Genomic DNA, 26,628 nt, shown 5'->3' with positions numbered 1-26,628 from the left:
AACAGAAGGGAAAACAAGAGAAAAACCAAGCTGCCAAAACAGGGGGTGACAAAACCACACCAACACCCAGGGAGAAAAGACTACAGAGCAGGGTGGAAAGGACTGAAAAAGTCCACGTCAGTGAGGGCACCTCTAAGGCAGCCTCAGCGAAGTTAAAAGAAAAAGCACCCTCAGCCAAGCAGGCTAAAACGGTGCCATCTGTTTCTACAGGAAGGTTAAAAACGGCTTCTACAGGAAGCCAGAAATCAGCCACTACAGGGCTTTCTACAGGAAGTCCTGAGAAAGGAAAACAGAAGGAGAAAACGGCCGAAATTCTTGCTAGGGAGGCAGCAGCTGTGCTGGCCACCCTAAGTACCTCTCCCAAGCCAAAGGAAAAACGAAAGAGGGAGACTCCTCTGTATTTCAAAGCAAGAAGGAGTGTAAGAATTAAAACCGGCAGGCCCCAACCTCCATCCAAAGACCCAATTACCATTGAAGACACCCCTACCTCGCCAAAGGAGAAGTCCCCCTCCAAAGTATCAGTCACTTATGAGCGGGGGAGCCCGAAGACAACTACTTGGAGGGAGAGAATGGAAAGATTAGCTTCAAAAACCCCTCTACAGGATGCTGAAGCCGTTCTACAGGAAACATTGGCCAGGCTCAAGGAGACCGAAAGAATGGAGGGGGAGGCAGCCAAATCACCACAAAGGGAAGAAGAGGTAGAGCACATTATGGAACCTAGTCCCCAGCCCAGCTTGGGCTCTTATTATAACTTTTTGGAGGCTGGGAAAATCATTCCACAGAAATTCACAGTGTGCTTTTCTTTGCACGAGAGGAAGAAAGGGTGAGGACCCACACATGGATGAGAATAGCTAAGTCTAAAGGAGTAGAAGATATAGGCCCCTTGGAGGAACAACTCAAGGAGGCAAGAAGAGAATTGGCTATGGCAAAACATGTGGGAAACTGCCAGCGAGTATTTCTAAAGGAAGAGAATGAGAAGCTCAAACTGCAGCTACAAGGACAGAGGAAAGAAAGGGGCACAACATCAGAGGACACCACAACAGAACCTCAAGGCAAAGAAGGAATGCAAGCTGATCTTGAGGAACTAAACCAGCAACTACAGGAAAGAGAATTGCAAGCAAACATAGAGATACAAGCTCTAAAACAGTAGGTGCAAGAAAAGGAGGCACAATTGGCCTGCATGGCCAGTTGGGCTATGGACGCTCTGCAATGTAGGCAGCTGACCAAACCTTATGGCCTATACCTACGGGACCAATGGCTGCAATTCCAAATTAATGCATTGGCACAGAGGGGTATCTCCCAAATCCAAAACCCCCAGCAGTTCACAGATTTATGCAACAACAGCTCAACAGAGGACAAGGCCAAGCTATCAGAGTTCTACCTCCATAATTTGGCCCTTCCAAATGTAACTTCATGGGACCCCAACACAGTCGTGGGAGATATGCAATTGATGGCACTAGCCTCATGGTTAAACCACGAAGAAAAGAGAGCGACAGAGGTCAAATATGTTATGAACCGAGAGTTACATGAACCACTACTGATTAGAGCAGAGCTAGGGGACCCCACCGCATTGATATCATCCCACCAGCACCTAGCAACCAACTCTCAGGCTTTATTAAAATACATGGATTAGCAGGCTCAGGCTATAACACACTTCGAGGATATGGAGCGATTATTAGGGGACAATTGTGTTCATGCTTGCACCCGTAGGTGGAACACATTGTCCCACAGCCTCAAAATCAGGGAATATCACACTCCAACTAGAATGAGGGAGGCCCTGGCACGGGTGCCTCTCTACAAGAAGTCAATGCAGAACCTCCAGGGCAGTTGGATTGGCCTCAAGCTAAGCCCACCTTTGCTTTTGGGGTTGGTAGAAGGAAGCACAGAAAAAGAAAGCATAAGCAGTGGGAAGAGGTGGAAAGGAAGGCCGGGTTCCATGACAGTGAGGATGATACTACTTCAGAAGCCTGGGATGTGAGAGTGGCGATTAAAGAAATGAAAGACGAGGAGCTGGACTAGTTGCTTAGGGATGAGCAATCATTTTAGCAGGGGGGTGATGATGAGCCCCAAATTTGGTAACATTTTGGGCTCATTTGGCCTAATTATCCTTGTTCAATCCTTCATTTTTCATAACTTATGCATTATTTTTTAGTATGTTTATGTCATTTGTACGAATAAGGGTAGTCACTCTTCCTAGGTGGCTAACACGTGCTCATTTCAGGTTTTTTGACATATGTTGGAGCAAAACCGAGCAGTCATGGGCTAGGAGACAGCCAAGCTTGGGTTGAGGATTCGTAGGGGGAGTTGTCTATGGCATTAAATAGCCTCCCTTGGGATCTTCACCCCCAACTCCGAGCTCCAAAGGCCACCAAAACCGGATCTAGAAGGCAGCCAAACAGATTTTTGAAAGGAGCTGTTCACTCACAATTTGGGCAGCCAAATCCCATAGATTTAGGAGGCCAGCTAGGGCCTCGTGGTGTATAAATGTTAAGGCCTCAGCCTTCGTGAGGGACTTTTGGAAACTCTTGCATACTTTGCACTACAGTGTTGCTAGCTCCATTTTGCTCTCTTGTAGCCATTGTTGGCATAACTCTTGACTTATGATTATTTTTTTATAATGAGAAGCAGTCAGATTTAATATCAGCTCTGAGTTTTCTATAGCAGCCATAGCTCTCGGGGTTGGGCCCAACCTGAGAGCCTAGGGCCTCCTTCTTTGTATTGTTATCTTTTCTTTATGCATTGTGATTTTCCTTTTATGCATTTGAAACGTGTTTCTGTTGAGCAAGATTTAGTTGTGTTGGTTAAATAGGTCACTGTTGATAAATAGAATTGCTTCAGATGTGTAGAATAGAATGGTAGGATAATAACAGATAAAGCTCTAAGAAAAAGGGTTGACAACACTCTCAGTTTCACCTCTCCCTTATTGGATCAGGGGTTGGAATTGCAGAAACAGTGCTGCCCAACAAAAACACTAGTTTGCTTGACCATGCAATCTTTGGTGTAATGTTTTCATTTGTAGAAGTTAGTCATGCATTCAGACCTTTTGAAATGTTTCTTTGCTTAAGTGTTGTACATGGTTCTCTTTATAAATAAAACTGTTGTTCATTTACAGTTAGAATAGATTAGCTAAAATTTCGATTGTGTGCAGGACTTGGTTGATTCGGTTAAGTGTACACCGTGCAGGGCATCTCCACCTCTCTCTCATCCACCTAAGCTTCGTCCAGGCCAGCTGCTCCATCTCCTAGTTAGGTTCCTCGTCTCACAACTGTTCTTCTGCCCACGTAACCCTACCTTCTTGCTCCTCCATTGTCTTAGCCTTCTTTAAGTCAAGTCAGCTTTCCACACCCTCTCATCACTCCATCCATCAGTCCCTAGGTCATTTCAGGCCCCTACCCTACCTCCCTATCCATTCATGCATCTTCGCTCACTCACCCATCCTCCAAAATCCAATTTTAAAACATCCTGTAGAAATTTCTGAACATCTTGTAGAAATCCCTAAAACATCCTGTAGAACCCCTGCAGACTTCCTGTAGAAGCTCACAAATGAGGTTGCTGGATAGCCAAACTTTGTGAAACTCTCCGGAAGAGTGTTAGGGACTCCTTAGACCCTCTCTGAACCTTCCCAACCTTTTCCAAGCATTTCTCTTCCTTGATCCACCCCTGCATAGTAAAAAGCCAGTTAAAACACATGCATGATAATTCTAATAACTTACTCAAAAATACAAAAAGATGTTTTCTTCAGATAGAGGTAGCCTAGGCACATGCATTTTACCTTCATAGAAGTAATGGCATCTCTTTTAATAGTTTGCATTCTCTCCTTTGCATCAGTAGGACTAGCTGGTAGAATTAGGGTTTGCTAGGGTTTATGTTACTTTTTGGCTTTCAGTTTCTTTCTGCAAGTAGATCAGCTTCCTTTGAGTTAGCTTCCATCCATCAGTTAGAAAGCTTCTTCTAAGAGCTCATAGAATTTGGCTTAAGCCCCTAGCGGGCTTGTGCCAGCTGACCAAGTGACAACTGCGGCAAGAGCTAGTACTTGTGCATACAGCACCGTCGCTTCCAAGTTTGTTACGAACTACCGGGTTGATAAAAGTAAAGAAGGGAGTCCAGGAGTTGTAGCATTATTGCTGCAATACTGAAGCCCACCAGTGGCTTTAATGGAAGTTTCATTACACTTGACCCTGACCTTCTAGTTGTTTATGTTAGGAGTAGGACTAGTTGCATTCTAGTTTCCCCTCTCTTGCACTCATTCTACATTTGTTCTCCTCGATCTTTATTGTGTTTTCTCACTTTTGTCTTGCATCATGCTTTGGTTTAAGCTTCCTTTTGCTTGTCTTTTGGTTTTTCTTTCTTGTTGTGTCATGTCTTTTCTTTTTTGTTCTGTTAATAAGACATTGCATGAAGGGTGTCCCATTTGGGCTTGAAAGACAATGTGGCCAAATAGAAAAGGGCTTTGTGAAATTGCAACATTTGGATGACCTTCATTCCTTCTTCTTCATCTTAGTTACACCTTTTGGTCGATGGTGTTCTAACAAAAAATATGATCCTTGCGTAAGGAAAGCTTTGTGTCAAACCATGATATCTGTGGAAACCTTACGCCTTCACTCGATTCCTTATGTTTAAGTTTTTTCACGCTTATACAATTAAGTAGAAGAGGAAATGGGGAAAATTTTAAACAAGCAAACCTAAATCAAAGGTATTGATATGCTTCTCTGAAGGAACAACCTCTCCTTCTCTCAATAATTCGGGATCCCTCTTCTGCCCATGAAATCAATAAGTGTCTATGCATAGTCCTATATAAATATATAAATAAAGGTGAAAGGAGAGAAAGGCTTCCTGCACACAAAGGTGAAGCAAGTAACTCCGCTGAGGTACTTTCCAGGCTCTCTTGCAACGAAGCAATGTTTGTGTTCCTGTATTGCGGGATAATTTCCAAGCCTGTTGCCAGCGGAGCAACACCAGAGATGAAAAACTATACTATGAAAATCTAAATCTCGTGAACTATAGTACCCTTTCCTGATTTGAAACATTGCAATATCACTAATCTTATGTCTGTGTTCAACCAAGAAAGGACAAACAAGACTATGTGTATTTGCCGAGTAAGTGGGGAAGCTAGGGTAATCCAAACGATGAATCAATACTTCCTAAAGAACTAGACCCCGCACAAAGAGTTAATGAGGTAGAGAAGCTGGAGTTCTACCAGTGCGTTGCCAAGTTTTGTCATTACGAAAAACACCCTCCAAAATTTTGCTAATACTTGAATTTTGGAGTGTACTGTGGATCTTTTGATTATTCGTTCCATAGTCACTTCTTAGTTGGTCAATGCTTTGTTAAGTCTTTGAGCTTGCTTCTGGATCATAAGTGTCGAAGTCACCTGCTCACACATGCTCAGTCTGTAATGCATTCATGAAAGCATTCCTTCACACAAGCTTGAATAGGTGTGGCACAGTCCACTAAGACAATGTCAGTGCAATTTTCAACCCATGTTGGCAGTCAGTGTGCACTATCATTGACAGTCCCTCACTTTGTTTGCGATTGTACTTCTATTTCGATGAGTTTCTTCAATTTTCGCCTTTTCCACACTTTCATCTTTGCAAGTGTCATTTTCATTCTTACGACTGACAATTTTTATTTCTTTCACTTTAATTAGTATCATTTTCATGTTATCTTCATCCTAGCTTGTGTTGTTTTCACCGTTGTTCGAATATCGCAAGTGTCATTAGCACATTTCTTGTCATATTGCAAGTGTCGTCTTTTGGCATGGGAATTGTCGCTTATTGTGTAAAGTGGAGTTTTTTTCTTGTTTCAAGGGGAAATGTTTGTGATAATGAGTTGTTCTTATCATGTAAACATGTTTCACACTCATTTTTAAATTTCAAGCACTGTTGCACAAGTGTCATCACTGTCATCACAAAGTGTACCTTTGGTGTCGCACTTTGGGAAAGTTGTCACAATGTCGTCGCATTAAGGGAAGTATGTTGTTCATGTATTCTGAGTGATCAATGTTATGTCTTCAAATATTTCAAGTGTTTGATCATGCTCGAGTTTTGTCCTTGTTCACTTTGGCTCATTGATTCCACACTTAGCCTCATTCGAAAAATTTCACTCTTGGGCAACTTGACCTCACTCAGCCTTCCTGAACTACACATTGCACAGTATTAACCCTCAAGCCATGACCTTGCCTCTTGGAACTGCGCATTGCGCAGTCACAGTGCCCAGCTTTGGCCCTTGAGCTCCAAAGTCGCGCAATTTTTGCTTCCCTGTCAGCCTTAACTATGCATTGAGCAGTGTCAAGTCTCAAGCTTCCAACCTGACACCTTGAGCTACACAACTGTGCATTGGGCAACTTCAAGCCTCAACCTTGAGCCCTTGAACCCCTCAACTGCGCAATCTCCCAACTTGTTCTCATGTCTGACTACACATTGGGCAACTTCAAGCCTCAAGCTTGACCTCCTGAGTTCCCCAACTGCGCAGTCACTTAGTCCAGGCCCTCAGAACTGCGCACTGCGCAGTCTCAAGCCTAAAGCCTCCAGCTTGAGCCCTTGAGTCCCTCAACTGCGCAATCCCTCTACCTAGGCCTCCAAAACTGTGCATTGCACAGTCTCAAGGCTCAAGCCTCCAACTTGAGTCCTTGAGTCCCTCAACTGTGCAATCCTTTGACCCTGGCCATCATGAATTGCGCATTGTGTAGTCTCAAGCCTCAGTCCTGGACCTTAGCCTCTGAAACTGTGCAATCCCTGAGTCAGTCACCAGTTCCAACTTTAACAAGGGATTTCATGAAGCATCTTAGGATAGGGGTTTATCTGACTGATGTTGTCTTGTCACTAGTGGTTTGTAGTCGTAGGTATTCTATTATATCATGATAGGATAATGATGAAGGAGATGGACAAGGAGACCATGCTAGAAACTACCCTTGTAGATGCAAAGACAAGTAGATCCATCAAGATAATACGAAGGGACATCGATTCGCAACAACATATGAAAACCAAGACCACATTGAAGACTCCTTATCTTCAAGTCATGAGGAAGAGGAAGAAGAAGAGCATGTTCCATCATTCAAGAAGACATAAATGAAGTAGCAACAAAGAGTGACTTAACACTGCCATGTCATCATGTAGTCCATGTCACCAGTGCCATGTCATGTCATCGCTTGCCACATCATTTTATGGAATATGTAATTCAACATTGGAAAATCTATTGTAAAAGTGGAAGTCCAGGAGTCATCCATGTAATGTGAAAAGTCATGTAGGAAGTCAAAGAGTCACGGAGAAGTCAAAGAGTCATGAGGGTAATCCAAGATTCACAAGGGAGGTGAATGGTCACCTCATTTGTTATATATACACCATCATTGTACAAGCAAAGGACTTTTCACCTTAACTTCTCCCATAAGGCATCAAAGAGACAAAGTCAATACTATTAGGGACCAAGTCATGGCTCCAATGCTCCACTATTGGAGCTAGTGATGTTTGTTGCATATATGTACCTTGGGACTTTTACTTAATACTTGAATCCTGATGGCCAACATGTTTTCATGCATGGATTGTGAATATTTGTAAGACTGTTCTATGAATGTTTATGATTCATGTTTTCTTTCACCTGTACTAAAGTAGTTGAACTATTTCGGTTATTTTAGTGCTTATCTTATTGAAAATGTGTTGTAATGGTTGTAACAATCATCGCATCTATGTGGACTATTCTGCTTGATGTTAGACGATTCTCTTTTTGCTTGTGTGTGCCTCTACTAGGGTGGTACTATTACCTCTCTCTTAGAGGCTCACTTTTCCTCCCTCTGTAGTAGAAGAACCTTGATACACCTGCAACCGAACATTCACCAGGCACACTTACTTGCTTTTCGCAAAGGCACATACATGCTTCTCTCTCTTGCTAATAGCTAAAGCCAAGGCAAATCTATAAGAATATATGGAAACCAAGCTGATACTCCAGATGGGGCTCCTATTCCAAATGGTGTGAGGTATAATTGAGACTTCACATCGGGGAGACCCCCTTGGTTGAAAAATTTCCAGCATCGTCAACACTTATGAAAATCAAAATGTTAAAAAGAAAACCATTAAAATGGACCCGCATTTTGGGGTGTAACAGGGTTAATGATTTTTTTCTTAGTAATTCAACTTTCAATTATTCTTAGTCGGTGTAACAGGGTTAATGATTTTTTTCTTAGTAATTCAACTTTCAATTATTCTTAGTCTCCATATTGCTCCACCTTTTATTTTTAAACTTAGTTATGATATTGCTTTATATTATGGAAAATGTTATCCTTTACCATCCCTAATAACCAAGAAATTGCATCTATAGTGCAACCTTTTCAATAATTAGTAATTAGTGACTTTTACTAATGTTTGAAGTCTCAATCTCCAAAGTGTACTTGTATAATGAGTGCTTATAGCCTTCCAATGAGTGAGTTAAAAAAAAAAACAATGATATAATAAGGTGTACTATACTCATGTTATATCTTAATATTAATCTTTTGAAGTTTCCAAAAAAGAACACATCACAATGAAACAACATCATTACTGTTCATGGGTGTAAAAAGCTTTAAGACATATGTTTATGTGGTTCTTAACATATGATTCATTTGATGCAAAAGTTTAATGATTGTTTTTTTTTAAATGAAAGAGTATTGGTTATATTAATCCGCGCCCAGTCACAACCAAAAATCGAGGTATTTATAATTTCATTACAATGCCAATGATGGGCAAGCTGCGAGTGCAATCTATTTAAACAGTCCCAATTTTCCTTCAAATTTTCAAAACAAGACTGAACATCTACTATTATACTAGTATAAACCTTACAAAATTGTGATAGGAGCAAAATACATTTAAAACTAGACATTTGCAGAGCAAACTAATCATCCATGACGATAGGATGGTTGAGGTCGAGACCTAGGCTTTCTTCTGTTGGCTGGGAATTCTGCTTGGCTAGCTGAATTTGGAGGTCCTCTAGCATGATTATGAGCGCCCCTACTTTGCCTTCAAGCTGGCCAATTTTCTTTCTTTTCTCCATGTTCAATTCCTGCATCTCACTTGCCTCAATCCTCTATTGGTGAAGGAGTAATTGCATCTCGACTATATCAACTCTTAATTCAACGTGCTAACTTGAACATGTTCCACAAGCAGGGGGAGAGAATGAGGCCAGAGGAGGGCATTCGGCTCAATTTTGCACAATGAGACCTGCCACCCTGCTCGAGCATGGATGACGACATCCCCATGAACCATAATCCATGGAAAATAACACAATGGGACCTTCAACCCAGCTTCCTGTCACTTTCAAAGGCACCGAATTCTTAACTGAATTCCCTGACAAATTTTGCACACTAGACCAAACCAGACTTCCTTACGACAAAGTCACCTGAGACAAAATCCTACCACTAACAATACATATGACAAAGCTGGACAGCATCACCATACAAAAATTCAAACTGAAACCCCTCGACTTATAGACTGATCCGAATAGGAGCCTCGTGCGATGCAGAGAAGTGGCCTGCGTGCCCCCAAGATCCCACTGTGCTACCATAATTGCTCTGGTAGATGAAATGACCTTCACTTGAAACATCCGAACCTTCAAGTGGGTGAGACATCTAATCTGAACCAGGAGGAGTAAATGCGGCTCGATCATATAGGGGATTCACATGAATTTCACTTGATCATTCCGGTAATGAACCCAAATACGAGGGACAGACTTGAGATTTCCCACACTTAACAAATCTGTCACACTAAGTGGCTTCACATGCTCTGATATATAGTTGCCTCATGTTAGGGGAGGTGAGAGGGGAGGTTTCAATCGATGCCAGATGGGAGTTGCGTGGGGGGAAGCCTAGAGGGGGCGGGGAGGGAGGGTGAGCGCAACCAAGGGGAGGGAGTGTGGAATATTGGTTTTGTTATGATCCATGTGCACCGTTCTTAGGGACTTGGGGGAGAGAAACTTAGTTAAAGTGTGGAACTTTAACATAGTAATGGAGACAAACACACTTAGAATTAGGGGATGGGTAGGAAACCCTCAATTCCATTGACCATGGTATGGCCTTCATTCATTTGGCGTGCCTTGTGGGCTTGTGTATCCACATATGCATTTAGGTCTCTTAGAATATGAAAAAATTGTAAATTTTCAAAGAGAGGGAGCCTGGCAAGGGCTCTTTTAAGTATCTGATTGAGCTTGTTATTTTGGGCAGAGGAGTTGGAGCGCATGTGCTTTATTACCAAGAAGGAGCCACCCTAAAATTTCACTTCCTTGATTCCCCTTTGGTGAACTAAAATTAACCCAATATATAAGCCATAAGCTTTTGCTTAGTTGTTGGCCTTCATTCTCAAGCCCCAAACATAATGATCAACTATTATTTCTTCGGAATTAATGAGAATCCCTTCCCTCTTACCACCCCAAAAATTTAATAAATGTTAAGAAACAATTAATTTACTAATTTTATATTTTGGAGGACTTGTATTTTATTAGAGAAGAAAAATTATTAAGTAACCCATATATCATCCAAATTGTTAGAAGCACAATATTGTTATAAACAAAATACAGACTTTAAAATTATTAACATCTAGAAGAATAATTTTTTTTAACACAAATTTATATTTATTATTATTATAATACAATTTATTTTATGCCATGGTTTTTTTTAATAATTAAGTGGTGGAAGTACTTATAATTCAAGTACTTAGCAATACTGGTCTGAAATAGATGCAACATCACATTTTTCCCAAATAAATTATTTTGTTTGAGTGGATGCTTACATCTCAAACATTGGTCTCAATAGATGTAACATCACGATCAGAAGTGAAGTGGAATACACGTATTTTACAGACTACAATATTTTTCGAACTTTAAAATCTAGTAAACACTGGTTTCATTTTGCACGTTGCAATATACGATTTATTTTTCAGATTGCTTTACCGATTTCATAAATTCCGTGTTTGTGAATGCGCGCCAAATTTATTTCAGTTGGAGGCGTCTGTGCATTGGATTGTAGCAGGACAGAGTGCAATGGGTGTGAAGGGGAAATTGCAGATATCTCAGGAAGCATTTGATGCGCTGGTCCAAGAGAACATCAATGACTTCGACATGGAACCACAGGAGGCTGTTGAAGATGCTATCCGGACTTTCGAGTTACAGGGAGCTGACCTCACAGGCACGCCTCGCCATCTCCAACACCACTAGTTTTCTTTCTTTTTATGCCGAAACTTGGATCGATTTCTCACTCATTTGCATTTTATGTTTCGGTCGGAAAACATCCTGCTTGTTAAACCCTATTAGTTGATTTTATTCCCCCAGCCCCTAAAGAATGTCTCCACATCACTATAGAACTTTAATATTTCATCCTTTCTATATCAATGCTGATTTGTCCTTATACAGCCCACAATCAATGTAGATACTCTCAGAACTGTTCATCAGTTCATCGAATCTTAGATCACAGCTTGGTATGCCCTTTTGGCCATCTGAAAATGTATTGGTCAGAGTGGGTTCTTCACATAACTAGGCATACAAGATCTGAACCCACGAGTTGTGTTATAATTGAGCATTGGAACTAATGTCTAGTCCACAAAACATCGTGTTATATAATCTCTGAAAAATAATCAAGGAGGATTTCTATTAAGATCCTTTAAATGGGGCACTGAAAGGAGGTTCCAGATCTTGTTTGTTTCAGTCCCACGGGGATGTTTCAAAAGAAAGTCGTAGCTATTTGAAATTTGATCAACTGGCAAGAAAATTTGTTTGTCTGCATTGAATGCACTTTGGTGGCATGATGTTCAATCAGCTTCCGAAGAACATTGATCCATTGGAAAACATGCCAAGATCTCGGTTATCCTTACACTACACTTAGGTATTGTATAACTCATTATGATACGGATATAATATTCGTGATCAGTTAACTCTAATATCTATTTGGAATCGTCTTTCACATCGTTTGAATACACATGCAATTGCTTCCACCAAAATTGCCTTGGCCTTGCACATGGCCTCATTCCTTTCAAGCTCATGCAATGTGGGTGGGGCATACAACGTCAAGAATGGAACCCTAGTGGTCAGCTCACACTCTGCTGACCTCCGAAATGAATCGACCCCCCATGGGCACAATCACTTCCATTTCATAATTGATGTTCGTATATAAGAATTCATCCAAGAGGTTTTGCCATCAACTTGATCAGTTTCAAAAGGATTGCCTTGCACATGCTCAGTGAATTGTTCCCAATTTCCTTAAATTTTTTGCTTAGAATGTTTTCTTCCACTGCTCTTTACAACTTTTGGCAAGAATGGATTTACCTCACTTGCTAGACACAACATATGTCAAATTTGCCTCCTCAACTGCCCTTTTTAAATTCATGCTACAGTGGTTGTGTAATATGGCCTGAACAAGTCCTTTGTCTTGTGCTTGCTGTAGATGCTCAGTGTGAATCTCTGGTTGACAATAAATTTTGTAAATGTTTGTCTTCCATGAATTGCCTCATTTAACTAGGCTAATATACCTAGATATTGAATCAATAAATTCGTACAATGAGTGGCAAATGGGTCCAATACATTGATTTTTTTATTATTATCCATGGTAAGACTTTAAATAGCCACATAGTTTGAAGCTGTGTCTTTAAGGAATTGAATAACATTTGCCTTTTCAGCTTGAAATCTTGCTTCTTCCAATGGGATGCAATCTGTAACCTTCTTGTAGTTTGTTGTGTCAATCAAATTAAAAACCAAAACTCCTCAAGGAAAACAAACTGATATATTAGTAAAGGGATCATGCAAGATAGCTATTGAAAACATTATTTAGATTGTGCAACTTGTATATTTTTCAGGCTCTTTGTTATGAACCTTACGTGAAATCTGACGAGACTCACAAAGAAATCTGGAACTGGAAGGTAATATGAGATCCAAAACTAATATAGTGCTGACAATAGTAAACAACATAAAAACAACGGCAACTGCAGTAAATTTAACACTAACAGCAGTATTTCGGTAATAACAGCAGATATCCCAGCAATATTCAGCATTAAATTTGATAGCTGATTCTAGAGCAGTAATGGTGGAAAAAGTAGTTACTAGTAACAATGATTGAAGGCTTGAAATCCGTGCATATAAAGACTGAAAGGTATAGATTCCAACTGAGGTCAAATCCAAAGGCAGTTTGTGTTGTACTTTTACATCCACATGATACACAGGTCTGCATTCAAAGAGTTTATTCTGCAGCTAAAACTGAAAGACTGAAACACCAATCAAAGCTTCAGATGTGCATAAACAAAAGTTCTGAATGAAAACTCAGAATTGTAGATACCGCATATCAATAGATGAGATCAGCCCCGCATATATAACAACTAGATCTTAAGAAATATGCAACATTAATGTCATGAACAGCATGCTGGAATTTTGTAAGAGCAGTCACACTCTTCTCATTCACACCAAAAGAGATATTACAAAACCAAGCAGCTTTTCTCAAGCACACAGTAGCAAACTCAATCACTGAACAGTTGAACTACTCAACCTAGTGCGCCTTTCTTTCCTTTATAGAATATGAGCAGGAAGATGGGTTACAACTTGCTATTGATCACCTCAAATGTATCTCTCCATATCCTGAGGATTTTCACCCAGTGGAGTGCCCAAGCTATGCTAAAGATAGCACCTAATCAATGTGCCTTTATAAAAGGAATAGTGCACCATTTGTACAAAAAAACTATCTTCAAGGAATGGGCCTTACCTAGCATTTGTAAATCTTGTCATAAATGCATGATAAATGTAAGAGAATCTTTCTGAAAGAAGTGCATGTTACATGTGCAAGGGAATCTGTCATGTGTATAAGAGAATCTTTCTCTTACAAGTGCCAAAAATAGGAAGTAAAACTTCCTCATGAGAAGATGAATCTTCACATAGGGTGGTGTGCATATCGTGAGGGGAAAAAGTTGGAGCAACAAGGAAAAGCTCACACTCCTTTGCTAGGAACTTGTTCTCCACCAACTTGAGCTTCACTCTAAACATCTTGAACTTTTCCTTTTGCTAAAGATTTCATTAGATTGCTAGCAACCTACAAATCAATAGCAACATAGTCAAGGACTACAACTGCTGTCTGTACCATATCTTTCAGGAAAGGGTACAGAATATCAATGTGCTTGGAAATATCATGGAACATTGTATTCTTAGAGAGGTTGATGCAACTATTACTTGTCGCGATATGCAATAGTGTGTTTTTGGCTAACTTCACAATTAACTTGTGAAGCCAAATGGCTTGACAAGCATATTACTTTGCCATATACTTTGCTCCAGCTGCTCTGAGTGCAACTATCATCTGCTTCTTATTGAACTAGGAAATCATTCCTATTCAATCTACTATGGTCGGCACATAAGTAGGACGGAGGTCCACTGTCACCTCAACCTAGGTCCCTACTCTTTAGGCCTCATGTTAAATTATGGTATGTTCTATGCTTAGAGTAGTTTACTTATTTTTCTTCTTATAGGCCACAGATTAGCAATCACATATACATTAAGTAAAGTGCAGATAGAACATTAAATGATCAACAAAAAACAAGCCAAGACAAGAGACACAAGATGTGGTGGCTAGCCAGGGACAAACCCCAATGCGGGGAAACCCTTTTATCAAATCTTCTTTTATCTTCAATAGCTCAGCAGAGAGAAATAGTACAAAATCTGAATTCTGTAATTTTATATCAGCAGCAGCAAACCTTAGGTCAGCAAAGTCAAACTTGGTCAAACTAGCTGAAATTGACCTCTAAAATACTTGGTCAATTTCTGGTCAACTTGTCCTCGAACAGCGTGAAGAAACAGCCCTTGAACAGCCCCAAAAGTTCAGTCAATTTGCAGATTTCTGAAGTCAACTTGCAGCCCTAAACTAGGACAGTCAACACCAATCAAACCAGAGGTTAGATCACCTCGATTTTTGTGCCAAAAATTGCGGCCTGCCTAGGAGAGGCAACCACACCCAATCCACACTTTTGGAAGGTCAATGCTGGTCAAAGAGATGACTTGCTGCCCTAGCGTTCTTCTTTCTGTGTCTTCCTTGCACTAGGACGTCTTCCTTTCAGCCACACGTGTGAGAGAGAGAGAAGTTCCTTTTATGCGTAGGGGAGAGAGAGAGAAGATGAGTGAATTGAATTGTCCAAATGAGGAGAATGCTCTTTGTATTTTTATGCAAACGTTGAGGTTGAATAGACATGACTGTTGGGCTTTCGAGCCTACATAAGTTTGCTGGCTGACCTTGACAATTTGTCCATAATCAAAATAAAATCATATCTCCATAAATACTTATCGGAATCGGATGATCTTTAGATCAATCCTACACCTCTCGATGAGAGAAATCTAGGAAAAATATCAGAAGCCATAAATAAGGTGATCTACATGGAGTTTGGCCCTAGTTGCAAATTTTAACACTCCCTCTCAACTAGGGAGAACTTCATCTGCAATCCGTCAGATCGTCGCTGCTATCCATCCATCAAATGCACTGTCCTGTATAGCTTGACCCCACTTTGCTCTGCTCGAACTATGAAGAAGAAGAAACGATCGAGGATGTATTATACCATCCTCCACTGACCTGAAGTCAATCTCAGAGTGTGAACCACTCTTACTGATCCCAGACCAATGGAGGTCATCCTAGCATAAGGAGTACGATAGATACAGTGATGCGTCCATCGATAGTACTGCTATGGTGCCTATCCTCATTTCCCTGCTCATTGATCAGATGAGAAGTACTTCCCATGAGTCCCAGACTGCATGGGTAGGATGCCTCGACATGAGAACTAATTATCTTGTCCACAGGAGAATGAATCATCTTGTCTAGTGGATGCCACGGAGAACTAATCATCTTGGCCTACAGGAGAACTAATCATCCTGCTCCACAAACGCCACGAAGAACGAATCATCCTGGCCCACAGGAGAACTAATCATCCTGTTCCACAGTCGCCACAGGGTGTCACAGGGGAAGGTTGAACCTTTGCCCTGTACATAGTGCACCACCAGGGGATGGTGAGTCACCCTGTGGTCTCATGTCGCTCCAAGAAGTACCCTGCGCCCCCTAGAGCTCCCAGAGCTCAATACATCATACTCGACCCTCATAAGAGGGTCTCTGAACGACACCAAGTCGTTCTCGGAAAGTCAGGAATTTGACCTTTCCTAGGGGTTTTGTCAAAATGTCGGCGACCTGTTCATTTGTACTGATATGTTGGAGCCTTATTGCCCCTCGCTGCACCATATCTCGAATATAGCGGTACCTGATATCGTTATGCTTGGAACGATCATGAAATATGGGATTCTCTGATAAACGGATCCCGCTTTGGTTGTCACACAGAATCACGGTGGTATCCAATGTAAATCCAAACAGCTCACTGAAGAGCTTTCGCAACCAGACTGCCTCACAGGAGGCCATGCTAGCAGCAATGTACTCTGCCTCGGCAGTGCTCAAAGCCATCAACTTTTGCTTCCTGCTCATCCAGGATATCGAGGCAGATCCCAAAGAGAAACAACGCCCAGAAGTGCTCTTTCGGTCCACCACATTGCCTGCCTAATCAGCATCAGTATACCCAAGTAGTCTCACATCTCCGACAGTGTATCTCAACCCATGAGTGATTGTGCCACGAAGATATCTCAACAGATTCTTGGCACCAATCCAATGTGAGTGGTGAGGCTCAACCATATGTTGACTCAATGTGTTGACTGCAAAGCATATATCTGGACGGGAGTTCACCAAGAACATTAATGCTCCGATGAGTTGACGATACTCGGTAGCATTTCGTAAAACAGGTCCGGCAACACTATTGCTTAACTTCTTGAAGTCAAGCTCCATTGGGGTAGTTACGGGCTTGCAGCCCACCATGCCGAATCTCTCCAATATCTTCACCACATATTTTCCTTGAGATAGGAAAATATCCCCTGGTTTCTACCAGACTTGTAGTCCTAGGAAATAGTGCATAAGTCTTAGGTCTTTCATCTCGAACTTAGAAGCCAGCTCCCTCTTACATTTGTGAATGAGAGGGTCTGCACCTGTTAGAAAGAGGTCGTCAACATATAGCACTAGTATGAGAGGTTTGTCATCTAAAACCTTAAAGTAAAGGCTAGGGTCGGCTTCACTCCTAGTGAATCCTAGCTTCATCAAGTAGCTATCGATCCTCTCATACCATGCTCGGGGTGCTTGCTTTAGCCCATAGAGGGCCTTCTTCAACCTACACACATGAGATTCTCGATCATAAATCTCAAATCCTTCGGGTTGCTCCACATAGACATCCTCTTTGATCGAACCATGTAAGAACGCAGTGTTGACATCCATCTGATGTAGGTTCCATCCTTGCGAAGCAGCGAGGGCTATGATCGAGCGGATGGTGTTATATCGGGCAACAGGTGCAAATATCTCGTCATAGTCTATACCTTCCTTCTGGGAGAAGCCACGAGCCTTATACTTTTCCGCACTTCCATCCACTGCATGCTTTATCTTGTAAAGCCATTTTGAAGTGACAACTGCTTTGTCTTGGGGTCTGGGGACCACATCTCAAACATCGTTTTTCATAATGGACTCATATTCCTCGGTCATAGCATCCTTCCATACTTGATGCTTGACGGCATCTGTGAATGATGAAGGCTCATTTTGGATGATCGTGCTCATGATGGTCAGGTATCCCTAATACCTGTTCGGCTTCTTACTTTCACGGAAGGTTCCTCAGGGTGCAATGTATCCTTCAACATCATCAAGTGTTCCCCTAAGCCATGAAGGCCTCTTCCTAGAAGAGGAAGGCTCTTGCGGGGGACGATCAATAGGATCCATAGGTTCTTCCACATCGGGCATCGTCTTATCTTCTTTTTCCTTCGGTTCCCCAGTGTCAGCTTCTTTAGATCCCCTTAAAGTAGGAAGATTGTCTACCTTGCTAAGAGCCATATCTTCGTCAAAGGTGACATCATGACTAATCTCGACTTCCCTTTGACCAGCTACATAGATTCTATAGCCCATAGTATTTTCGCTATAGCCTACGAAGGTTCCTTTCTTTCTAGATGCACCCAATTTCTTCCTTTTTTCTTTAGGCACATGAAAATATACAGGGCTTCCAAAAATTCTAAAATGATATACGTCAGGTTTCTTACCGGTGAACATTTCTTCGGGAGTCTTGGAACCCGATGCTTGATGAGGGCATCGATTTTGTACATATACGGCAGTATTTGCAGCTTCGGCCCATAGAAACTTCGGAAGTCTTTGATCATGGAGCATAGCACGGACAACTTCCACAATTGTACGATTCTTCCTTTCTGCCACACCATTCTGTTCAGGGGTATATGGTGTAGTAGTCTCCCTCTTAATGCCAACCTCTTTGCAAAAGTCATGAAACTCATTGGATTCATATTCAGTCCCATTATCAGTCCTTAAGATCTTGATCTTCTTTTTGGTTTGATTCTCGATCAAGGCTTTGAAGTGCCGAAACCAGGAGAACACTTCATCCTTCTTTTTCAAGAAGTATATCCAAGTCTTGCGAGAATAATCATCTGTAAAAGTGAGGTAATATAAATATCCTCCCAAGGAGTTCATAGGCATCATACCGGATATGTCTGAGTGAACCAACTGCAATATATCGGAGGTCTTCCTTTGGCTTGAGGGGAATGGTCCCCTTTTGAGCTTCCCTCCAGCACATCCTGGACATACACTTTCTTGCTTTAATCTGAAGTCGGGCATCCCGGTCACCATTTTTCTTACATCGGGTAGAGCTTTATAATGAAGGTGAGCAAACCTCCGATGCCATAGTTCGGACTGAAGAGATGTGTCACAAGACATGACACCCAACAAACTTCCACCGACCTGATATAATGAATCAACTTAAAACCCAAGAGTAAAAGCATCTTTAAAGTTCTTTTTCCATACACGTACCTTGCCATCACTGAAGGCCACCTTGTAACCTTTGTCTTCCATTGCCGAAATGGACACCATGTTCTTTTTGAGATCAGGTACATATAATACATCTTGTAAGTGGATGGTATTACCCTAATTCAATTGAAGAGTGACATTTCCTATGTCTTTCACGAGATATTTTGAATTATCTCCAAGAACAATTTCCAGGTTGGTTTCCTTCTCTATCAGATTATAGAGAGCTTCTTTGTAACCAATGAGGTTCCTTGAGGCACCACTATCAATAAGCCAATTTCCCAGTGAGTCCGGGGGAGTAGTAGTAGATAGAGCTACTGGTAGATAATATTCATATTGCTTATTGTTAACAGTGTTAGATTCATACCTGGAATTTCTTGCCTTCTTGAATGGTTGTCCTCTTCCTTGATTTCCGACACTTCTTTTACCTCTGCCATTTGACCTGCCATTCCTTTGATTGCCTTGAGAGGGATTTTGATCATCGTCCCGGTGAGTTCCTTTTATCAGGGCACTCCCTTGCATAGCGACCCGTTTTATTGCAATTGTAACATCGTCCTTTTCTTCCACCCTTTGGTCCAGCCTTTCCTTTGAATTTAGCCCCGGAATTGTTTCTTCTTTTAGTATGAGAAGAAAAGGCAGACGGATGACCTTTAAGTATGGACATTTCTTGCTCTTCCATCCTCGTTTTTTTTTAAATGCATCTGGCCATTAATTCCTCAAATCCAGGAATTACGTTATTGTTGAGAAGAGTAGTCCTGAATATATACCATTCAGATGGCAATCCTCCAAGAGTTGTGAGTGTCATTTCTCTGTCAGGAATTACCTCCCCAATAGATAGGAGATCATTCTTGATCTCGGTGATCCTTAAGAAATATGCTTGCATACTCTCATCTTTGCCCTTCTTAATTTCCTTCAGCTTATTTCTAAGAAACAAGACTTGATTTGCATCGTTAACTTTAAATAAACTCACCAGTCTATCGTAGATTTCCTTGGAGGTGTTCAGCTCGGAAACATAGGCCACCAAGCGTTTGTCGATAGAGTCCCGGATGATCTTCCTTGCTTTGACTTCTTCCTTGTCCATTTGTTCTTAGCAGTAGCGAATGCATTTGATGGAGGCTCAACAATCCCGCCTCTCACATGGTCCAACACTTCCTGCTCTTCTAATGTTAGATCGAGAGACATCTTCCATCCATGATAGTCAGACTTCTCACGGAGTTTGTCTTCAATAGGGAAGTGTGTTGAGGACCCCATGATTTCTTTTTAAGATAGCCTTGCCAACCTTTTCTTCGGCTCTTGCTCTTGCTTGGACTTTGTCTTCACCTCAGCTCTGATACCATGTTAAATTATGGTATGTTCTATGCTTAGAGTAGTTTACTTATTTTTCTTTTTATAGGCCACAGATTAGCAATCACATATACATTAAGTAAAGTGCAGATAGAACATTAAATGATCAACAGAAAACAAGCCAAGACAAGAGACACAAGATGTGGCGGCTAGCCAGGGACAAACCCCAATGCGGGGAAACCCTTTTATCAAATCTTCTTTTATCTTCAATAGTTCAGCAGAGAGAAATAGTACAAAATCTGAATTTTGTAATTTTATATCAGCAGCAGCAAACCCTAGGTCAGCAAAGTCAAATTTGGTCAAACTAGCTGAAATTGACCTCTAAAAAACCTGGTCAATTTCCAGTCAACTTGTCCTCAAACAGCTTGAAGAAACAACCCTTGAACAACCCCAAAAGTTCAGTCAATTTGCAGATTTCTGAAGTCAACTTGCAGCCCTAAACTAGGGCAGTCAACACCGGTCAAACTAGAGGTCAGATCACCTCGATTTTCGTGCCAAAAATTGCAGCCTGCCTAGGAGAGGCAACCACACCCAATCCGCACTTCTGGAAGGTCAATGCTGGTCAAAGAGATGACCTGCTGCCCTAGCGTCCTTCTTTCTGTGTCGTCTTTGCCCTAGGACGTCTTCCTTTCAGCCACACGTGTCAGAGAGAGAGAAGTTCCTTTTATGCGTAGGAGAGAGAGAGAGAGAAGATGAGTGAATTGAATTGTCCAAATGAGGAGAATGCTCCTTGTATTTATATGCAAACATTGAGGTTGAATAGACATGACTGTTGGGCTTTTGAGCCTACATAAGTTTGCTGGCCGACCTTGACAATTTGTCCATAATCAAAATAAATTCATATCTCCATAAATACTTATCGGAATCGGATGATCTTTAGATCAATCCTACACCTCTCTATGAGAGGAATCTAGGAAAAATATCAAAAGCCATAAATAAGGTGATCTACATGGAGTTTGGCCCTAGTTGCCAATTTTAACACTTGATCTCTTACCACAAGGCTATGGGATGCTTTCCATGAGATACTCCAACCAACCCATGACAAGACACATGCCTTATAATAGGGTCTAATTGACTGAAGGGAGGAGTTTTTTCCCCGCTGTCCTGTTGGCTTAATGTAAAATATGCAAAGTAAAGTTAACTAAATCAGCTTAAAAGTATGCTAAAACTTAATGGAATTTAGCAAATAAATAGTTAAAATTAGTGTATGAAAATTGTTAACCAGAAAAATATCTATTCTGTATATTGGTACCTGGTTAGATGTAATTATGAACAAATAAGCTTGCTATCCTGTTTAACGGGGTTGCAAATTTGCAAATAAAATTCTCTAAAACAAACAAAAGACTCAAATTTTTTGTTAGATGTAGCATATAAATATTCAATTTTGGTCTACCAAAAAATGTCCTAACCAAATATATGAATATTTCTAGGATTTAACAATCAGTTAGGGGGTTTCATTTATGAAAATTTCTTGGTGCCTTATATTTAGCAGGGATGTAATTTCTTTAGAAAATTTAGAAATCAACAAGTGAAACCCTTCAATAAGCCACCCAAAAGTACTGGAGCATTTTAGATCTTAGAAGTTAGACCTAGGGGTGGATAAACTAAAACCTGAAGGATGGTCAGTTTAAACCACCTAAAGCCTTGGACTTGCTCTAAAATCAAATTTAAATCTGGAAATTAAATTTTAGAGGTATTGGGTTCAAAACCCCTTGGGTATTCACCCAGAAAATTGTTTCAGCTGCTAAATAAATCTTTTAAATGCGGAAGTAATTTATTTTAAGCTGCATATGTAATGATAAAACAATAAAAGCAATAAAAGCAATATGCAAATACAAGGCAAGAAAAAAATACTTGGTGTGTGAAGCCTTGTAGAGTACCTTTTTGGTGAAAATTTGCAATTTGAAATTTATAATAACAACGTATATTTGCAGATCTACACACGAAAGACCAGATACACTTGTGTAAAATATGATAAATAAAGTTTAAAATGTCAGATATATCTATATCCTTGGTTAAGATTTAAATTATGGATTTTTTCTCCAAAGGTTTGAATTTTTAATTGCTAGAAGGATAAGAAAATTGAAGTAAACTAGTAAAATAAACTAAAAAATACATTAGAAAGGAAATTCGTCTTAGAATTTTTTTAAATAGATGGTTGAGAAGTGAAGCTTTATCTTTGCTTTATCTTACCATTTTGTCAGATTGCAATCACAACCCTCTTTTCGTCAGCTTCCCCTTGAGGACTAGGAGTGAATGAGGAGTTGGGGGTGAAACTATCCCACTCAAACCAATTTTTTTTTTTTTGTAAGCTTGGCAAGCCTACATCTTCATCATGTCCAGTGTATCACCCCGATCGGGGCAGGGAATTGAATCGGTGACTTCACATCAAGTAGTGCCTTAACAAAGCACCCGATCACTGTCTATCCAAGACCCCGTGGACCACTCAAACCAATCTTGAATAACCTGCAATAAATCTATTTCCATTAGGAGTTGAGATGCTCTAGTTGCTACAACAACAATACCATTAATATTTGTTGAAGTTCTTGGTAGTTTCGGAAGGTCTTCTGCATGAGCTTGGTGTTTTAGCATGTATGAGATTGTTGATTGCCTCTTAGGTGCTTGCTTGGTGGAGTAAGTGATTTACAACTTCTTTTGTAAGTCTAACTTAGGAAAAGTACAATAATTAAAGTCAATTAATTATTGTGGACTATTAAGTGGAAATATATAAGGATAAATAATTTAATTATTTAAGTGACTTACATATGATCTCAACCGTTGATTTCAAGTGAGGGGAAATCTAATCTTGGTTGTCAATCACTTAGGAGATTAGGGTTAGGGATTTGGCTTAATGAAGTTATAAAAGAAGCCTAATGGAGAGGTGAAGACACAACACAACCACATAACATTGAGAGAGTGATTTTCTCAAGGGGAGGAAGCGATTTTCTAGAGAGAGACGTTGAGCTAGATGGAAGAGAAGGGAGGAAGAGTGCAGGGAAATTCCAGGAGATTGAGTTTAGGAAATCAAGAGGCCGAGTAGCTGAAGCGTAGAGGAGGTCGATTTGTGGAGAGGCCAATTTATCCAGTGGGCCAGATTCTTTGAGTGTGCAAGGGTCGTAGGAGGAGGAAAAGAGAGGGCCAATTTGTTGGTGTTGGAGGCTGGGTTTCTATAGGGCTGAATTCTTCAGGAGGTTGTTTTCAGGTGGGCCACATTCCTTGGGCTGATTTTCCAATAAGGGCCGCGTTGCAGGTTCCAGCTGTGCATTTTTTTGTGTATTTTTCTTTGTGGGTCTAAGCTCGAATATTCCCAAGAATTTTAATGAAGGAAAATTGCTATGGGTGTATACTTATTGTTGTCATGCGATTGATCTCTCTCGCTTTATTTTTCTATTGCAAATATTTTATTTCAAAAGTTAAATACTTGTGATTTTATTGTCGCAACAATTTAGAATTCTAATTGATAATTTTTGGGAATAAAAAATTGTTGAGGTATACATAAATCTGGACTGGTATTGGAAATTTAACATGGTGTCACAGTTACAAATTCTTTGAAGGAGAGATTTGAGATCACAAGGGTTTATAGCAACAAGTTATTCCTTTTTACGATAGCATAATTTTTTATTTTGCAACTAGGGTTTTGTGCTGAAGGTCGATTTATAAAATGGCATCAATGAGCTTGAGATATGAAGACAGGTTGGATGGGGCTACTAATTTTAGTCCATGGAAGGAGCGGATCACTATTGTTCTGAAAATGAATGGTTTGTGGGATTTTGCAAACACAAAGATCCAAAGTTCTTTTTGACCCTGCCCAAGCAACCAAGCACAATATGAAGGATGTGAAAGTGATGGGTATTATCTTGGATGGTGTGAGGGATCATATAATTCCTCACATAACAGGGAAGGACACAACACATAAGATGTGGGCAGCCTTAACCAGTCTTTATCAGAGTAAAAATGAGAATAGGATAATGGTGCTATGAGAGAAGTTGAATAGTATCCGGATGAATAGATCAGAGATCATAACCTCATATCTCACCAGGATCCAACAGTCTCGTGATGAGTTGTTAGTTGTGGGAGAAGCTGTGAGTGATTCAGAACTAGTGAAAGTGGTTTTGAAGGGATGCATTAAGTAATGGACTACCTTTGTGAAGGGGATCCTTGCTAGACAACAACTTCTTGATTTGAGCCATTTGCAGGATGAATTCATCAGAAAGAAATTTGGGAGAGTTCAATAACTGGTGGATAGTGTAGGAGTGGTGGTGGGGGTGAAGAAATTGCCTTTGCTGTGCAAGCGAAGAAGGGCAAGGGAAGGCCAAACAGAACCAGGGTGGAGGAGGATCTTCACAAAGTAAAAAGGAGAAGGACATGAACAAAGTAAAATGCTTTGCATGTTGTAAGTTCAGTCACTTTGTCGGACAATGTCCAAACAGGAAGAAGGGCAAGGGAAAGACATCTACGACAGCCACAGCACAGATGGATGAGTTGGTTGAGAAGTTCGAGAAGAACTTTTCCTTGGTGTCATGCCTTTCTGGCACTATTACGAGAGGGGTGTGGTTTGTGGACAGTGGAGCATCTCGTCACATGATGAGATCTTGAGATATTTTCACCAACATGGCCAAAGAGCCTAGAGATCTACATGTGGAGCTTGGAGACAGAACCGAGTATGCAGTATGTTGAGAAACCAATGTGGTAACACATTAGGATAAGTTTCTCTTAACTTGATAATTACTTGTGAAGGTTTGTTGTTTTTTTAATTTCTTTTATTATGTTTTCTTCATTAAGCAATTACCATAATATAAAACATGAAGATCACAAGAGACAAAGAACACAATGATGTAGGCTCCATTTCCAAGCAAGGGCAAAACCCACAAGGGGGAAAAGGCAAGAAAATCCTCTTCTTATGGAATAAGATCAAAACGAGATATCCAAGACCCAAGACCAAGATTGCCACAGAAGCTCTGAGTCAACCCTCCTTCAAATCTCTTTCAACCAAGTCAAAGTCAACAAGGTCAATGCTCTTCAAATATGGTCAAACTTTGAAATTTTGGGCCCTATAATAGTTTTGAAATTTCGCACGTGTGACAGAATTAGGGCATAAAAACATAAGAATACCTCTCCTTTGACTTTCGCTCTCCTTTTGACTTTCTCTCGTCTTCTTTCTCTTTCTTGGCACAAAAATCGATGTGATTGATTGATGTCCAAATAAGATAGAATTGCACTGTATTTATAGTTGTCCAAGAGGTTGAATAGGTGCCTTTCTGGGCCAACTTGTCCAAGAGGGTCGACTTGGTCTTGTGGATGACAAAATTGACTTTTTGACTCAAATAAAATGATTTTTCTTTTTCATACAACAAGTCCAAATGGGATGTTGACTCAAGTACATTTGTTTGACTCGTGAAAATTTTTCTTTTGACTCAAATAATACTACAAGCATGAAGAACATGCTTTGACTAATGAAAATAATAATAATTATAAAAATTTCTTTTTCTTCTTTCCGCTTTTACATGAATTACATATTGATACAAGTACAATGATAATTATGAAGATCGAACCTAGTTACATTTCCAATACTCCCTTTAACTAGGGAGGTATTCATAATGACATAACAAGATACCCTCAAATTGAAATATTCTCATAAGAAGAGTTCAGATTGATAAGCATCATCATCATCATAACCAACATTGTCAAACATAGCAAGACCTTGACTAACAAGCTCTATCTCTCCACTAGACTAGAGCACAATGCTGGGAGACATACATTTGGACACCACCACCGCCTCTCAAGGCACATACCCCTTTCAGATGTTCACCAGGTATGTCCTTACAAGACTATTCTTATCTTGGATATCACCCATCCTCAAAGAATATCGATCCTCATGACTATTCTTATCTTGTATAGCCTATCCTCAAAGAGTATCGATCCTCGGGACTACTCCTATCTTGGATACATTTCATTAAGAAGTATTGGTCCCAAATGCTTATCCAATCCACCATTCTCCCTGCTAGTGCCTTCACTAGGCTTACAATTGTTAGTCTTGGCCATAGTGTATATAATGACACATGGAGAATACGATGTCCATCCTCACTCCCTTTCAAATCGGGAGGAATAACCACAAGCCAAAGCTTGTCTCAAAAGTACTCATCAAAGCATTCGCTACATGTTCTTCTGTGGAGATCTGTTGTCGTTGCTTGGCTCCTATCTGCATCACATCATAACGAGCTTCAACCTTCTTGGTTCTTTGTCAATCCTTACGTAGCTTCAACATGTCCTCAAAACATCTTATGGAACCAAACTTCTTTACAACTAATTGCACAAGTCTTCACATCTTCTTCCTTTGTAACAAAATTCTGCTTTCATACTTTTCTAAGAAATTATATCAACTTCCAATCATCAATAGTATCTCTAATAGCATCAGTACTGTCAATCCTAGATCGAAC

At 40.4% G+C, this 26,628-nt stretch overlaps 1 protein-coding gene across 2 annotated transcripts in view; it reads left to right on the top strand.

The window, feature by feature from the left end:
* The first annotated feature begins 10,713 nt into the window (after positions 1-10,713).
* LOC149263101 (uncharacterized) overlaps positions 10,714-26,628 on the top strand; it is a 33,912-nt gene continuing 17,997 nt past the window's right edge. Inside the window, exons 1-2 of one of the 2 annotated variants that reach the window (XM_089387143.1) lie at positions 10,714-10,848; positions 10,957-11,143. In XM_089387143.1, coding sequence (XP_089243269.1) covers positions 10,999-11,143 — 145 coding nt within the window. In that variant the 5' untranslated portion in view covers positions 10,714-10,848; positions 10,957-10,998. The other variant, XM_089387141.1, reaches the window with a different exon arrangement.

This window comes from Pinus tabuliformis, chromosome 6, assembly GCF_031772625.1.
Source record: "Pinus tabuliformis cultivar Carrire ecotype Pingquan chromosome 6, CPIR1, whole genome shotgun sequence".
NCBI classification, from domain to species: Eukaryota; Viridiplantae; Streptophyta; class Pinopsida; order Pinales; family Pinaceae; genus Pinus; species Pinus tabuliformis.
This window is presented reverse-complemented; position numbering and strand designations above follow the sequence as displayed.